Below are 17,791 nucleotides of genomic sequence, written 5' to 3'. Positions count from 1 at the left end.
TCCAGTCTGAAAAACAACCCTCCACCACCATCCTCTGTCTTCTACCTTTGAGCCAGTTCTGTTTCCAAATGGCTAGTTCTCCCTGTATTCCATGAGATCTAACCTTGCTAACCAGTCTCCCATGGGGAACCTTGTCGAACGCCTTACTGAAGTCCATATAGATCACATCTACTGCTCTGCCCTCATCAATCTTCTTTGTTATTACTTCAAAAAACTCAATCAAGTTTGTGAGACATGATTTCCCATGCACAAAGCCATGTTGACTATCCCTAATCAGTCCTTGCCTTTCCAAATACGTGTACATCCTGTCCCTCAGGATTCCCTCCAACAACTTCCCCACTACCGAGGTCAGGCTCACCGATCTATAGTTCCCTGGCTTGTCTTTATCGCCCTTCTTAAACAGTGGCACCGCGTTAGCCAACCTCCAGTCATCCGGCACCTCACCTGTGACTATCGACCTCCTCCATCTTTATTCAGGGCTCTAGAGAGAGAGAGAGAGAGAGAATGATCGCTCATGTGCACAGAGACATGAGTTCTCGGTCTTCTCTTGAACAGAAGATTCTTAAGGAATTATATAATTACTTACTGGGAGCAGCATCTAAATAAGGCAACATCTATATTGATTGGGTGACTGTTACAATCAGTGAGCATCAACAGTAAAGATTAAGTCATCTGGCATTTCACAATGGATGTTCCTCAACAAGTTAACAGGCATGATATAATGGATGTTCTTTTCCTCGTTGAGCCACTACCCTTGCCTCCAGCATCTCATTGTTTACTGCAAGTTCTTATCTGGTCAAAGTCATGCTAGCTGAGCCTTTGTCATGCAACTCCAAACTTAACTCTTTATCCGACTGCTCATACCTTATACACTTTTCAACAAGACTAAAAGTTGTGTAAGTACAGTAATATTTTGTGTTTTTGGTTACTGGAAATGTTTTTGATAAAGTCCAACATAAGAGTATAGTATACAAAATCAGAACACATATCACTGGTGGTAATATATTGGCATGGCTTGAGAATTGCTTAGTACACAGGAAACAAGAGTAGGAATGCAAGTGTCTCCAATGACAGTGTCAAATACCATACTGTAGGAATCCATGCTTAGGATCTAGCTATTCATACTATATATCAATGATTTGTATGAGGGATTCACATGTAATGTTTTCAAGTTTGCTGATAACACAAAACTGGAGTTGATAGTGGCGAGGACAAAATAAAGAACCTTTAAGGCAATTTACACAAGTTGAGTGAGTGGGGAAATGAATGGCAGATGAAGTATAGTAGTATAATGAATTTAAAGTTGTCCACATTAAAATAATAAAGCAGAGTCTTATTTAAATTGCGATAGATTATGAAGTGTCTGGATGTAGGTTTGCTCACTGAACTGGAAGGTTCATTTTTAGATGTTTCATCACCATACAAGGTAACATCAGTGAGCCTCCGGATGAAACAGTAGTAGTATGGCTTGCGTTTTCTTTATGTTTAGCTCTCCTTGGTTTCGTAACATCATTTCCGGTGGTGATGTAATTTCCTATTTTTCTTCTCGGGGGTGGTAAATGGGATCTGAGTCAATCTGTTTGTTTAAAGAGTTCTTGTTGGAATGTCATGCTTCTAGAAATTCTCATGCATGTCTCGGTTTGGCTTGTCCTAGGATGGATGTGTTGTCCTAGTTGAAGTGGTGTCCTTCCTCATCCGTATTATGAAATGTTGATGTACAAAGGGACCTGAGTGTCTGCAGTAATCAGTTAGGAAGACGCAAGCTTTGTTGGCTTCAGTTGCAAGAGTGCTTGTGTACTGGAGCAAAGAAGTCTAACTGCAGCTGTGCAGTGCCTTGCCTTGCTGAAACCATATCTGTGTGCAGTTTTCACCCCTTTATGTAAGAAAAATTTACTTGCCATGGAGAAAATGAGGATTGCAGATGTTGGAGATCAGTTGAGTGTGGTGCTGGAAAAGCACTATAGGTCAGGCAGCATCCAAGGAGCAGGAAAATAGTCTTTTCAGGTATAGGCCCTTCAGGATTGTTGCGATTTGGTCAACTGGATTGGGCTTTAGAAAGGTTGGGTGCTAAATAAGATTTGTGAAGGTAAGTTTACATCTCTATTGCTTTCACTACTAACGTGGTGAATTTATCATTAAACTGCACCACTTAGATGTCTGCAATTTCTGTTGAATGGCTGATTTAAGATAACTTTTTTAAAAAGGCAGTGGAGTGCTTTTCAAGCACTGTGGTTAAGTTCTGGAGATTTGTTTGATGGCAGCATGTCCAGAGTATAGAGTGGAAGCAGGTTCAACGGAGGCATTTAAGAGGGCTTTGGATTATTATCTGAAGAAAATGTGCAGGGGAATGGCATGAGATACATTGAGGATTGTGGAGGGGTGGTGAAGAAAGGAGGAGTAAGAGTGCATCTCCCTTGTGTAATAATAGTATGCTATTTCTTGGCTGGAGTGAGCTGTTCCCCCGACCTGAAAAGATCTGCTTTCATACTGCAGGCCAATCAAATAGCTGGAAACTCTCTTGTCCCAGCAGCACCACCAGAACTAGTGGCCACTGCTGGGACTGCAACCAGTCTTAAGGTGGAGTCCGAACTTTAAGGCAAGTCCAGACACTTGCCAAGACAGGTTTGCAGGCCCCAGTGAGGGTGGAAGAGGGATGGGTGACCTGGAGAACTTATGAAACCCTCACCAGGGAAACCTGCCAGGCTGAATGCTTGGCATGGACCTCTCCTGCTACAGGTGGAATTCCCCTGACTATATGAGTAGGCCCTTAAATGGCCATTAATTAGACAGGCATCCTGAAGGTTCAGGCTGCTGGTAAAATAGCAGGGAGCTGTAGTTGTGCTCTGGAGACCGGAGAAATTTAGCCCCAAATGTTTGGTGGTACAAATTCACAAATCATATTTAGAATTCCACAGGAATAACTGAGCACAGTTAAAAGTTCAAAAGAATATCTGTGTATCAAATGGATATTTTGTTATGAAATTTAATTAACCACACATTATCAACAAAATGCTGCTTCCTCTCTATGAAATTTATTGAATTTAAGTGGATAGCTTGGTTGTATCAATGAAAATCCTTGAATAGGAGTTATTTAAAATTGAGAAGGTGTCTTCACATATTTAGAAATTTGTTTAATTTTGAAATTGATTTGGCATTTTTTGAAATTGCATTATTTGTTAGTATCCTGTTTTTCTTCCATTTTTACAGAAATATCGTTATCAAGATGACGATGCATCTCAACAAGAACACAGCTCTCCGCAGATTAGCAATGATGTGAAAGGCCCTGAGCTTGTACATGTGTCAGAGAAGAACCTATCTCAGATTGAGAATATACATGGATTTGTTTCTCAGTCACATATATCCCCAATGAAGGTAAGGTTTTAACTTCTGCAAGCCAGCAATTTATCAATTGTTTATTACTGGTAACTGATATTTAACCCCCAACTAATCAGACTAACATTTTTTTGTTTTGCTGCAGTAAAAGGTGATTTAGTGAACAATCATGTTTTACGCAGCAGCAAAATGTATTCACCCTTTAAGTATGGAATACTCCTTTAATATTGTTGACTTAAAGTTTTTCTAAAGCTTTTAAAAACTTAATGCATGATGTGTAACCCTGGAAATAACAGCACTTGGGAGACTGCAGTGCTGCAGTGAACGTCTTGCTCTGGTAGTAGAGTGGTTATTGTAGCATTTTCAGAGCTGGCTGTTCTGCTTGAGGAAGTGTGATAGGCAACCTCTTTTCAGCAGGTGCAAAAGTGGAGCATTGTCCTGAATCCTGCATCTACTGAAACGATATTTTGATTTTGGGGTGGAAATTCATTTATTTGGAGCTTTACAAAATTGGAGAATTAAAAAAAACTTGCGCTGAATAGCTTGACATGTAGGACTGTCGTTGGATCATCAAAATATTTTACGCTTTTTTTCTGTCAAAGCAAAAGTCAAGTCAACTTGGATCATTCAGTTCAATGTGATAAAGACTGCTCTCTAAAGAAGTTATGAAGATAAACTGTTTTTGAAAATTGAAGGTGGAAAATGACACTGAAATCTGATTTTACAATTTAGCGTCCATTCATGCAAGCAGTTTAACAGATGGAGCACCAACTGATTTTCTCAAACTTTGGATATGAAGTTGTTAGAATTTGCTTGTTTACAAATCCACTCAAAAAATTTGAAACTCTCAACTGAATTGAAATGCAACTGGGTTCTCTGCTTTCCTCTTTGAAAGGGTGACACAGTTCCTTCTTTATCAATTCATTTTTCTAACATCTGTTTTGACAGGCCTTGAGTTTTTCTATATTAATATTACATGGGCATGTCTATTCAGAGCTTTGAAAACTTTATGATGTTAGCTTTGAACATTTTAATGGTTTATATAATGAAGCTTATAGTAGTTTCCATCTTGAAGACCAAAGTTTTTAAAACTAGTCAGGCATGCTGTACGTTATGTATTTTCCTATTATCAATCTGAACCCAATTTTCCTGAAATATTTTGTGAGTAAGTGATTAGCCATGTACCGTTTTCTGAGGAGGGGTCACTGGATCAGAAACATTAACTCTGATTTCTGCCAGACCTGCTGTGCTTTTTCAGCAATTTCTCTATGTTTCTGATGTAAAGCATCCACAGTTCTTTTGATTTTTATTTGCTTTGAGTTGAGTGGCCACTTCAGAGTGTAGACAAGACTTAGCCACATTGCTGGGTATCTGGGATCATAAATAGACCAGAATAAGTAAAAATGGCAGGTTTCCTTCCCTAAAGAATATTAGTGAGCCAGGCAGACTTTTACAACTGTCAGTAATACTTTTTTGTGGTCACCATTACAAAGGCTAACTTTATGTTCCAGATTCACTAAGTAATTTAAATTCTACCAGCTGTTGAAATGGGATTTGGAGATAGCCAGTTGGAAAACATGTGCTAAGTTCTACATTAGAGCTACCGATAACTTTCAAATCTACCCTTTTCTCTTCAGACAAAGTATCTAATATGACTTGGACATTGAGTTTGAGACAATTTACAAGTGTGGGCTGGATTTTCAGGTCGTACACAGCAGTATGTTTACCATTATTAAATATTCTCCTTGAGCATGTTATAGATTCCGATATTGATAAGGTGAACCAAACTATATTCTTGGAACGTCAACTTGTGGAACGTTTATAGACTGGGACTGCCGTAGTGTTAAGGGTTTAGATGGAGAGGAATTTAAGTGTGTACAAGACAATTTTCTGATTCAGTATGTGGATGTACCTACTAGAGAAGGTGCAAAACTTGACCTACTCTTGGGAAAGAAGGTGACTGAGGTGTCAGTGGGGGAGCACTTCGGGGCCAGCGATCATAATTCTATTAGATTTAAAATAGTGGTGGAAAAGGATAGACCAGATCTAAAAGTTGAAGTTCTAAATTGGAGAAAGGCCAATTTTGACGGTATTAGGCAAGAACATTTGAAAGCTGATTGGGGGTAGATGTTCGCAGGTAAAGGGACGGCTGGAAAATGGGAAGCCTTCAGAAATGAGAACGAGAATCCAGAGAAAGTATATTCCTGTCAGGGTGAAAGGAAAGGCTGGTAGGTATAGGGAATGCTGGATGACTAAAGAAATTGAGGGTTTGGTTAAGAAAAAGAAGGAAGCATGTGTGAGGTATAGATAGGATAGATTGAGTGAATCCTTAGAAGAGTATAAAGGAAGTAGGAGTATAATTAAGAGGGAAATCAGGAAGTTGAAAAGGGGACATGAGATAGCTTTGGCAAATAGAATTAAGGAGAATCCAAAGGGATTTTACTAATACATAAAGGACAAAAGGGTAATGAGGGAGAGCATAAGGCCCCTCAAAGATTAGCAAGGCGGCCTTTGTGTGGAGCCACAGAAAATGGGGGAGATAATGAGTATTTTGCATCAGTATTTACTGTGGAAAAGGATATGGAAGATATAGACTGTGGGGAAATAGATGGTGACATCTTGCAAAATGTCCAGATTACAGAGGAGGAAGTACTGGATATTTTGAAACGGGTGAAGGTGGATAAATCCCCAGGACCTGATCAGGTGTACCCTAGAATTCTGTGGGAAGCTAGAGAAGTGATTGCTGGGCCTCTTGCTGAGATATTTATATCTTCGATAGTCACAGATGATGTGCCGGAAGACTGGAGGTTGGCTAACGTGGTGCCACTGTTTAAGAAGGGTGGTAAGGACAAGCCAGGGAACTATAGACCAGTGAGCCTGACATCAGTGGTGGGCAAGTTGTTGGAGGGAATCCTGAGGGACAGGGTCTACCGGTATTTGGAAAGGCAAGGACTGATTCGGGATAGTCAACATGACTTTGTGCGTGGGAAATCATGTCTCACAAACTTGATTGAGCTTTTTGAAGAAGTAACAAAGAGGATTGATGAGGCAGAGCGGCCTTTGTGTGATCTATATGAACTTCAGTAAGGCGTTCGACATGGTTCCCCATGGGAGACTGATTAGCAAGTTTAGATCTCACTGGGAGAACTATCCATTTGGATAAAGAACTGGTTCAAACGTGGAAGACAGAGGGTGGTAGTAGAGGGTTGTTTTTCAGACTGGAGGCCTGTGACCAGTGGAGTACCACAAGGATCGGTGCTGGGCCCTCTACTTTTTGTCATTTACATAAATGATTTGGATGCGAGCTTAAGAGGTACAGTTAGTAAGTTTGCAGATGGCACCAAAATTGGAGGTATAGTGGACAGCAAAGAGGATTACCTCAGATTACAACAGGATCTTGACAGATGGGCCAATGGGCTGAGAAGTGGCAGATGGAATTTAATTCAGATAAATGCGAGGTGCTGCATTTTGGGAAAGCAAATCTTAGCAGGACTTATACATCCTAATGGTAAGGTCCTAGGGAGTGTTGCTGAACAAAGAGACCTTGGAGTGCAGGTTCATAGCTCCTTGAAAGTGGAGTCACAGATAGGATAGTGAAGAAGGCGTTTGGTATGCTTTCCTTTATTGGTCAGAATATTGAGTACAGGAGTTGGGAGGTCATGTTGCGGCTGTACAGGACATTGGTTAGGCCGCTGTTGGAATATTGTGTGCAATTCTGGTCTCCTTCCTATCGGAAAGATGTTGTGAAACTTGAAAGGGTTCAGAAAAGATTTACAAGGATGTTGCCAGAGTTGGAGGATTTGAGCTACAGGGGGAGCCAAACAGGCTGGGGTTGTTTTCCTTCGCCCGTCGGCGGCTGAGGGGTGACCTTATAGAGGTTGACAAAATTATGAGGGGCATGGATAGGATAAATAGACAAAGTCTTTTCCCTGGGGTCGGGGAGTCCAGAACTAGAGGGCATAGGTTTAGGGTGAGAGGGGAAAGATATAAAAGAGACCTAAAGGGTGACTTTTTCACGCAGAGGGTGGTAAGTGTATGGAATGAGCTGCCAGAGGAAGTGGGGGAGGCTAGTATAATTGCAACATTTGAGAGGTATTTGGATGAGTATATGAATAGGAAGGGTTTGGAGGGATATGGGCTGGGTGCTGGCAGGTGGAATTAGATTGGGTTGGAATATCTGGTCAGCATGGATGGGTTGGACCGAAGGGTCTGTTTCCATGCTGTACATCTCTATGACTCTGTTTCAGAACATATCTGGGACACGTGCACTAAACAACCCCACCACCCTGTGACTCAACACTTTAACTCCCTCTCCCATTTCGCCATGGGCATGCAAGTCCTGGATCTCCTCCGCCACCAAACTCTAGCCACCTGATGCCTGGAGGAAGAACGCCTCATTTTCCATTTTGATCCCATGTGGTTGGAGGTTCCCATGTGGATTTTACCAGTTTCCTCATTTCCCCTCCCTGCACCTTATCAAGGATCCAAACTTCCAACTCGGCACCACCCTCTTGAACTGTTCTACCTGTCCATCTTCCTTCTGACTGGTCCACTCGTCCCCGACCTATCACCTTCACCCCTACCTTCATCTATCTATTGCATTCCATGCTGCCCCCCCCCCCCACCCCCAGGCCCCACCCTTTGCCCATTCATCTCTCAGCTCCCTTGGTCCACCCCTCATTCCTGCTGAAGTGGTTATGCTCGAAGTGTCTGACTCGCTGTGCTTTTCCAGCACCCCCACTCTTTGATTCTATCCCCTCTGGATTGTCCATTTTCACTGAATGTAGTAACCTCTCTCAGTAGTTGAGGGTCTTGCTTAACCTTTTCATTCACAGTTCCAGTTATAGGTAGTCATTATGACATCAATTTGTTTCTCTACAAAAATGAGAATACTGCAGACCCTACTACGATTTATCAACATTTTCTTTAATTTTGTTTCTCAAAATCTAATTAACTTGTATGCAGCAAATAACCAGCATTGTGCATGCGCAAGACTGTCTCAATAATAATTTAGTATTCAAAAGCAGTAAGATGAGTCTTTGATTTGCATTCCATTTGTAGAGTCTTTAAAATCATTGAATTAAAGTTATAAATTGTGAATTATCTGCTGGTGCATGATTGTGGACGAAGTCTTATGCACAGCAATATTTAATCTAAATACTTTCAATGTGACATAACCTTGACCTTGTATAACAATCCCTTGCATAACGTTAAGTGGAATGCAACAGCTAGTATTGATTTAATTAGAATACAGTTTCCAAGAAATGCCACATTAAAAAAAAAAGTTGCAGTAGTAAACATGACCTGTTTTAGGGGCGAAAAAGGTATTCACAGAATTTGAAATAAATCTATTTTTTCCATCATCCTTCAAAGCTGATGTCCCCAAAAAACATGTGACCATCAGGCAGAATATCAATGGAGAGTTATGTTCTGGAAAGACAGTTTGTAGACGCTTCAACTGGTAGAACAATTTGGAGAATTTTTCTTCAACTTGTGTTGTAAATCCAGCTGAAACTAAATAATTGAAGTTGAATAGGACTGCAAGACTTTAACCATGGATTCAGAAGAATGCATGTGAGTCCATTCTGTGCTTCAGTAACATGTGTCTTTCTATTCTGGAGGCACAGTGAAGTGTTCGTTGTTCAAAAGAGACTGGCTCCTTTTAAGCTGAGACTGGCTAATTATTTGTATACCTGTGAACTTCCCCAAGTCCTTTCGGGAAAGCTTTTCTCCTTTCAGATCTTTAGTAGATGTTTGACATTTGAAATGATGTGCATATTAAATATCAGCTGTGGCTCATGTGTAACCTTAATCTGAGATACAGGCTTTCTGATTCAGGACTTGAACATTAAAATCAACACACTCGTGCAACACGAAAGGAGTGCTCCATTCATGGGAGTGCTATATTTTGGAAGAAACATTAAACCAAAGCTCACCTGAGATGAATGTAAAAGATTACGTGACACTGTTTCAATGAAAAGCAGTGGAGCTATCGCTGATGTTTTAGCTAATGCTTCACCCTGAATCAACATGACGAAGAAAAGAATTGAGTAACTCACTTCCTGACTATACAGAGCCTGAATCCCATTTATAAGGCGCATGTGTGGAGTATGATGGAATACTCACCACTTTCCTGGATGAATGGAGCCTCAGCAACACACAAGAAGCTTGATATCATCCAGGGCAAAGGAGATCACTTGATTGACATCATAAACACAAGCATCCTCTCCCTCTACCACCACTGACACTCAGTAGCAGCAGTGTACACTATCTACAAAATGCACTGCAGAAATTCACTAAAAAATCTTTAGAAAACACCTTACAAACCTATATCTGTTTCCATGTAGAAGGCCAAAGGCAGCGGCTACATGGGAGTATCATTCCCCTCCAAAACACTTACCACCCTGACTTCACTGAGCCAAAACCCTGGAATTACTTCACGAATGTGTTATGGACTAAGCCAGACCACTCAAAACATTCTTAAGCAGGCAGCCGCAGACCAAAGGTTTGCAATTTGTTTCGTTAAGTGTAAAGTGAAAATTACCCGGAGTAAGTTAGCTAGGTTGACTACTAGATTTTAAAACAGACACAACTTTATTCACAAAATTACACAATGAAGCATAAAAAACATAATAAAGGACCCCTACAGAACTCAATTTATCCAACTAGACTTAATTATGTTCTTCCGAATATACACAACAGTCCCAATAAGCAATCTCCCTTTAAAAACCAGTATAAATGGAACACCTGCTTATAGGTTGAAGTTGAAGGGCAGAAAAGAGTGAGAGTTTCCACACAGCTCCCTGTTGAACTTCCCAGTTCAAGATTGAACTAAAACTGCTCAGCTCAGCTAGAGAGCTGACCACTCCCCTTTCATTATACAGGTCACTTCTAAAACATGACCACTTTGGCCTGAAGTCTCATCTGTTCACATATAAACCAAAGGCCTCTCAAAATCCTTTTCATCTCTGCACCAAACCAGGCTGATCGGAGCCTGGTCCGGTTTATTGCACCTCTGAAAATAATCAAGGACAGAGAACTCCTTGAGCTGAGGAACAGCTTTTAGGAAAAAAAATGACTAGCTTTGTGACAAAAGGCATTATGCATCAACCTACAGCACAAGGACTGCAGTGGTTCAAGAAGGCAGCTCGCTACCATCTTCTCAAGGTCAATGAGGAGTGGACAATAAATACTGGTCAGCCAGAAATGCCCATATCTCTCAAATGAATAAAATAAAAACCATTAGCTATAAACTAGTTTGACTTCAGTTTATGACAAAATTGATGGAATTTGTAAAAATGAAGATCATTAATAAGTGCTTAAAAATGAGTTAGTTGGTATCATTCTCACTTTGCTACTTACATTTCGATGGAAGGGGAGGTTCTATGTACATGTTTAAAAAAAAGCATCCAGTAAGTTGTTAACTAGTCAACGTGAAATTATCTGTAACATGGCCATAGATGGGAGGGCAGAATTGAACCAGAAGTTTAAAAAAGGTAAGTTATTTGGCATGGAAAGTGTACTGATTGCCCCCAACAAGTGCCATGTTGAGGATTTCTTACTAAATCTATAAATTATCTGAGAATTAAGAAGTTTAAAATAAATTGCAGATGATGACAAGTTGTGGCTTTAGGAAATTCAATGAAGGGTGTGAAAGACCTGAAAAAGAGAAATATGTGTTGGTTAATGTAGAAAAGGATGTGTAATATAATTTTGGAATAAAAAGTACAGGATGGAAATACACCTTGAATGATAAGATTTTAAATTGAGTACAGAAATTGAGCTATTCGTTAAAGATAGTAGTACAAGTAGATAAAGCCATGACAATTATCAACAATAGATTTATAGTTGAATTGCAGTTGGGGCATTCTATGCATATCTAGACAACTCTTTGACACAAATGATCTGAAAGCAGTTGCAAAGCTAATATAAGTTTAGTGTGTTGCTGGAGATTAATACGCATCCCCTTTAGACTGGATAGAAGTTGAGTTCGTCAATGAAAGGGGCAGGAGCTGAGAGTAGATAAGCATGGGGAAACAGCAAGTATCGATGAAGGAGCTTTAGTCTTTGATTTTGTCCAGCAGATACCAGGATCTTGTGATGATGGATCAGAAAGAGGTCTTCAGGATGGCATACCAAACTGATCACGGCATCATGATACAGGCTGATCTTTAAGTGGTGGGAGTGAAGAGGAGTGTAGTAATGATGATAGGCAGTCTAGTCAGGGGATATTGTGTTCCTTGCCCAGTGCTGAGGTGAAGGATGTTTCCTTGTGGTTGGAGGAGGTGGTTCCTATTCTCACGGGCCATGTAGAAAGCAACAACAAATAGAACTAGGCATTATTTTTTGAGGCAGTTTGAGTTGAGATCTGAATTAAATTTCAGAACTTCATAGATATTTGTCTTTGGATTGTTAGCCATGTACCAGTTGGTATCTGGTCGAGCAAGGGTAGGGAATTGAACATATGGAAAAAGAGTGGGGTGGAAGTGGAGTTTTGAATCATAGGGCACTCCCATCAGGATTCTGGGAAGGGCCAGCTGTTCTGTTGAGCTGAGCTTCATTTAAATTGGCTGGGGCCAGTGTCCTGGCTGAACGTATAACTTGGGTTGTGGGCAAGACTTTGATAGAGGATGAGGAGAGTTCAGTGAATGAGAATTTAGAAATTCAATGAGAGAAGTCAAGGCACCTTAACAGTATAGCAATCTGGGTGAAGGTGAGCAGAGTGGGATGACCGAGTTTAATATTAATTTTACATTAACAAATAAGGTCAATGGAGGAATTGGTAAAATAAATTCAAGGTTTTTAATTTTAGAATGCTTGAAAGATGGACAAGTAGCACAAATAGAGACAAATTGCTGAAATATAATTACCATTACAGAGGCATGGTTGCAAAATGAAATTGGCAAATAGATATTCCAGGGTAAGCAATATTTTTAAAAGATGGGCACAGTGGAAAAGGATGCTGTAATAGTAAAGGATGGCATAAGGACATTAATGAGAAAGGGTCTAGCCTCAGAAGATAACGAAGTAGAAAGAATTAGGTGGAAATTAGGAATGTCACGAGTTAGGCACTGCTAGTGTAGGTAGTGATAGGCCGCCTAACAATAGGTATATACTTGGACTGTGTTGAAGCCAGAAAGCCTGAAGTTTGAGTTTGTGGTACCTGTACTTTAATCTTCATGCAGTTTGAGTCAAATTGGCAAGGATCCCCTAAAATGTATGGGCAAATATTGGTTCGGTAAATGGACTACAAGATAAGATGCTAAATGAAAAGGGGGAAACATTTAAATAAACAATTCAAAATATTTAACAAAAATACATTCTATTGAAAAAGTCTCATTAGATCCATCAGTGATGAGATTAGAACGTTTAAGGTTAATATTAAAAGATTGTCAGTTTGTAAGTAACAGTAGCAAGTCCAATGTTTAATGTTAGAGAAACCATCAAAATGTTGGATTTAAAGAAGGAGAAAAATGGAATATGAAAGTAAATAAGCCATAAATATAAAAACATTGTAAATATTTACAATGGAGAGTAACTAATTTTGAAACCTACAGGAAAGGTTACTGTGGGGAATGAGGAAATAGCAGAGGCAACATTTTGTCTGTCTTCACAGTAGAATACCAGGAATAGATGCTACAAAAATAAGGAAATAAAGGTAATAAAAATAGTATCTAAGAAACATGAACTAAAATTGACAAGTTCCTAGCACCTACAGGACTACACTTTTAAGGTTCGAAAAAAGAGTTGTAGAATTGGTGGGTGCACTCGCTATGATTTTTAAAACATTCTTAGATTCAGTAACAATTCTATTGGATTGAAAGCTAATAAATGTAAGAGAAAGGAGAGAGAAACCATGCAACTATAGCCCAGTTAGCCTAACATTAGTCATTGGGAAAATTCTGGAATACATAATTAAGTAAATATTGATGCATTTATTCAAATCATATTGTACTTGTCTAAGTCAGCATAAGTTTACTTACTGGAAGTGCTTTTTTCAAACTTATTAGCAATTTTGGGGGTTTAACCATGTAAAATCCTGAAAATAATTCATCGGGTGAATGCTGAATGAATGTTTACTCTCATTGTCACCTAACTCTAGTCTCTCCACAGTATAAAAAGGAGGAGAATCTTTCTTTTCAGAGGGTTGTTGGTCGGTGGAATTTTCTTTTCTAGAGAGCATTGCAGGCAGGGTCATTGAATCTTTTTAAAACTATTAGATTCTTGATTGTTAAAGTGCAATGAGAGTAGATCAGAAAGTAGAACTGAGGCCACAGTCTGATCAGCCACGATCTTATCAAATGCAGAGAAGTTTTGAGATGTGAAAAGTTCTACTTTGTTCCAAGTTAATATATTCACATTAGAGGGAATCTAATAGATGTAATATGCATTGATTAGATGGTACAGCAATTATTAGTAGGCAAGATAAGACCTTGCAGAGTTAGAGTACTCTGGATGAAAAGAGGATTGGTTAATGAACAGGAGCTATTGTGGCTGTAAATGAAACTATTTCAAGTTGTAAGCAATGAATATAGAGTGCTGCAAAGGTGGGTGCTGGGACCTCAGTTATTTGCAATCATCATTGGTGACTTAATTGAAGAGCCAGGGAGTCATGTATCCCAATTTTGTTATTGATGCAAAGTGAGGTGAAAAGTAAACTCTGGGAGGACATAGATTGCAAAGAGATATGGACCAAATGAGTGAGTTGGGAACAAGATGGCAGACTGAGTATAATGTGGAAAAGTGAGAGGTTATTCACTTCATTCATAAGAATGCAAAAGCAGGAGTATTTCAAATTTTGTGGCATTTGTAAATTTCATAAAGCCTTGGATGTGTTCCTGCAAGCAATACAGAAAGTTAGTGCAGGCAACTGGCTGTGGGCTCTTGTTGCAAGGTTGGAGCACAGGAATAAGTGTGTCTTGCTATGATTGTAGCAATTATTGCCCAAAGGAATTTGGTGAGACCATGTGGAAGTGGTACAGTGAAGTTTCACTAAATTGGTCCCTCGCATGAGTGAGTTAGCCTATGATAAGAGCTGAGTAAAATGGATCTATATTCTCTTTGATGTAAATGCAAAGCAATCTTATTGGAGCGTGCAGGATACTGAAGGGGCTACATAAGGTAGTTTCTGGGAGAGGGTTTAATCTGTATGAGGAATTTAAAACACTGGAGCACAGTCTCAGGATAAAGGAGTAATCAATTTGGGCTGACAGTACTTAACTCTTATACTTGTAGACACCCTCACTATTTAGGTTTTTTTGGTGGAATTGAGAGTTGATAATAGGGTTAGTTAACTTTTTAAAAAAATGCTTTTCAAAGTGAGAATAGATGCAGATATTTACTGTTGGTGAACAGCCTGGAAGATAATATAACATAAGGTTTGCATAAAGATTTGTAGCTCAGTTGCTGTGGTTATGGGTAGCTTTGCTGAGCTGGGAAGTTGATTTGCTGATGTTTCGTCCCCTGTCTTGGTGACATCATTATTGCTTTGGAGACTCCTGTGAAGCGCTGCTGTACTGTCTCTTCTGGAATTTATTTGGTTCCGTTTCTGCTGCTTCCGGTTGCTGGTTCCGGTTTTTCTTGTTGTGGCCGTTATATTGGATCCAGGTCAATGTGCTTGTTGATGGAGTCCATGGATGAGTGCCATGCCTCTAGAAATTTTCTGGCTGTCCTCTGTTCAGCCTGTCCCATGATCGTTGTGTTGTCCCAGTCAAATTTGTGGTCCTTGTCATCTGTGTTTATGGCTACTAGGGACAGCTGGTTGTGGCGTTTAGTGGCTAGTTGGTGTTTGTGGATGTGTTTGCTAGTTGTCTGCCTGTTTTGTCCAATGTAGTGTTTCATGCAGTCTTTGCATGGAACTTTATGAATTATGTTTGTCTTGTATTGGGTCTTTTGTCCTGGTGAGTTGTCTGAGCGTGGCTGTCAGTTTATGGGCTGTCATGAATCCTAGTGGTTGATGAAGTCTGGCTGTTAGTTCTGAGATGATTTTTATATAAAGTAGAGTGGTTAGTGTGTTGGGTCATGGCATGTCCTCGTCGCATTGTTTATCTGTTAGGCATTTGCAAATGAAGCTGCGGGGATATCAGTTCTTGGTGAAGATTCTATAGAATTGTTCTTCTTTTCGCAGGTCGGGAGTGCTTTAGTTTGTTGTAGCCCTTTTGAACAGGGTCCTGATGCACCTGTTTGGGTGGTTGCTATTGTAGTTCAGGATCTGGTCAGTGTGTGTGGCTTTCCTGTATACTTTCGTGGTGCATTCACTGTTCTGTATTCTTTCTACCATCACATCCAGGAATGGGAGTTGATTGGTTTCCTCCTCGTAAGTCTGATCCCTATGAGCACGGTAGTTGATGATCCAGTGTGTGTTGATTTCTGTTCTCTGAATAATTACAAAAGTATCATCTAGAGTTTGGGTTGGATTTGTAAGAGGGCAGTTTATTCCAGACTTTGCGTCACTGCTTCTGTTATGAGCCCAGAGATGAGTGAGCCCATAGGTATCCCATTGATCTGTTTATATATTTGGTTGTTAAATATGAAGTGTGTCATCAAGTACAGGTCTAGTAGGTTTGAGTATGCAGTCTTTGTTGATAGGTTCCCCATCATGTTGTCTGTTCTGCCTGTCCAGGAGGTTGGCTATTGTCTCTCTGGCTAGAGTTTTGTCAATTGAAGTGAACAGTGCCATCAAATGAGACCGTTGCTTCGTCCTTGTCTATGTTTATATCATTGATGTTGTCTGGGAATTCCTGTGATGATTATGTGGAGTGTTTGCATCCGCTGATAAGATATTTTAATTTTTGTTGAAGTTCTTTGCCAGTTTGTGTGTTGAGTTCTTGGAAGTGCCACAATGGGTTGAAGTGGTATATCTAATTAATATAAGTTAATTACTGATATAAAGGACACTGAACAATTTTTGGCACAGGTGTGTTGCCATGCTCAGGGCTGTCATTTGGTTGAATGTTGAGTCAGTTAATTGAGGTAGAACTGATGCTAACTTGCCAAGCATAGAGATTTTTTTTTTAAATGAAAAATGGAAGTAAACCTGTCTTAATTTGGTTTGGCGGGTGAAGTGTGATTTTTCGAAACTTCAGGACAGGCTACTTTTGTTTTTTGCTCTTTGTTCTCTGTCCAGTTAAAGAATTGTTGAATGTTCTGAGAAAAGAATCACTGCCTGTAAGAAATAAGTGAATAATTCAAGAAGTCGACTGAAACAGTGACTTCAGAATTGGAAATACAGCCTATGAATAACGCATTATCCAAGGATTGCATGAAGGGCTTGGTATCCCCTGTTTAAGGAGAAAGTGAGGACTGCAGATGCTGGAGATCAGCTGAAAATGTATTGCTGGAAAAGCGCAGCAGGTCAGGCAACATCCAAGGAGCAGGAGAATCGACATTTCGGGCATGAGCCCTTCTTCAGGAATCCCCTGTTTGAAACTAGTTTAATTGAATTGGCAAGTTATTCTTTCTCTTTTAAAGAAGATTCATTCAATTACCTTGTGGTTTAGCTTTATCATTCTAAAGCTACTAGTATTAACAATAAGTTGTTACGTTTTTGTATATGACTTATAACATCTTGGACATCAAGTTTTTTGTCGTCTGGTTAGGAACAATTGGACAGATTTTAAGGGTCATTGAATAATTTAATTTCACTGTTGTGAATTTATTGATAACATTGATTTGGTTTAGTATGCTATCCTATGTCGTAACACTACTTAACTCAGAGTGGTAACTCTTAGTCTTCTTTCCTATGGAAAGATATACCTGCCATAGGGAGTGTATGCTGAAGATTCATCAAACTAATTCCTGTGGAAGAGGGCTCCTTTTGTGAGGTTAAAAATTGCACAACACCAGGTTTATAGTCCAAAAGGTTTATTTGGAAGCACTAGCTTTTGGAGCAATGCTCCTTCATCAGGTGATTGTGGAGAATAATATTTTTAACTTTGTACACCCCAGTCCAACACCGGCATCTCGAAATTGAGAATAAGATTGTAAGACACAGAATTTATAGCAAAAGTTTACAGTGTGATGTAACTGAAATTATATATTGAAAAAGACCCCGATTGTTTGTTAATTCTTTCATCTTTTAGAATGACCATGTTGGTTTTAGTTCTCTCATATGTAAATCACAAAACATTTTCAAAAAGTTACATCCTCAACTGCACTTTAACAATTGGTGTCATGTCAGCCCAGATAAGGTATTGAAGGTGTTAACTCCCTGTGAGGCTGTCTGTGCCACAATGGTCAGACTGATTCTAAAAAAATGGATTTACAGAATCTTACATGGATTTATGCAGTTTTTGAGCAAAGTAAAATGTAATTCTGCAAGTACAAATTCACCCCACAAACTTTTGTGTATGGGGGGTGGGTGGGGGGGGAGGGGAGAGGGGAGAGAGAGTTTGAGTGTCTGTATGTGAGTGTATGTGGTGGGGGATGTGTCCGTGTGTGTATGTACAGTGCAATGGGG

The 17,791-nt window shown here is 39.7% G+C and overlaps 1 protein-coding gene across 17 annotated transcripts in view; it reads left to right on the top strand.

Moving 5' to 3' along the window:
• Positions 1-17,791, top strand: part of dlg1b (discs large MAGUK scaffold protein 1b) — a 471,082-nt gene that overhangs the window by 171,367 nt on the left and 281,924 nt on the right. For all 17 annotated transcript variants that reach the window (XM_043702491.1, XM_043702499.1, XM_043702490.1 and 14 more), the window contains one exon: positions 3,208-3,372. In XM_043702491.1, the coding sequence (XP_043558426.1) occupies positions 3,208-3,372 (165 nt within the window). The remainder of the gene's footprint in view (positions 1-3,207; positions 3,373-17,791) is intronic.

This window comes from Chiloscyllium plagiosum, chromosome 13, assembly GCF_004010195.1.
Source record: "Chiloscyllium plagiosum isolate BGI_BamShark_2017 chromosome 13, ASM401019v2, whole genome shotgun sequence".
NCBI lineage: Eukaryota > Metazoa > Chordata > Chondrichthyes > Orectolobiformes > Hemiscylliidae > Chiloscyllium > Chiloscyllium plagiosum.
This window is presented reverse-complemented; position numbering and strand designations above follow the sequence as displayed.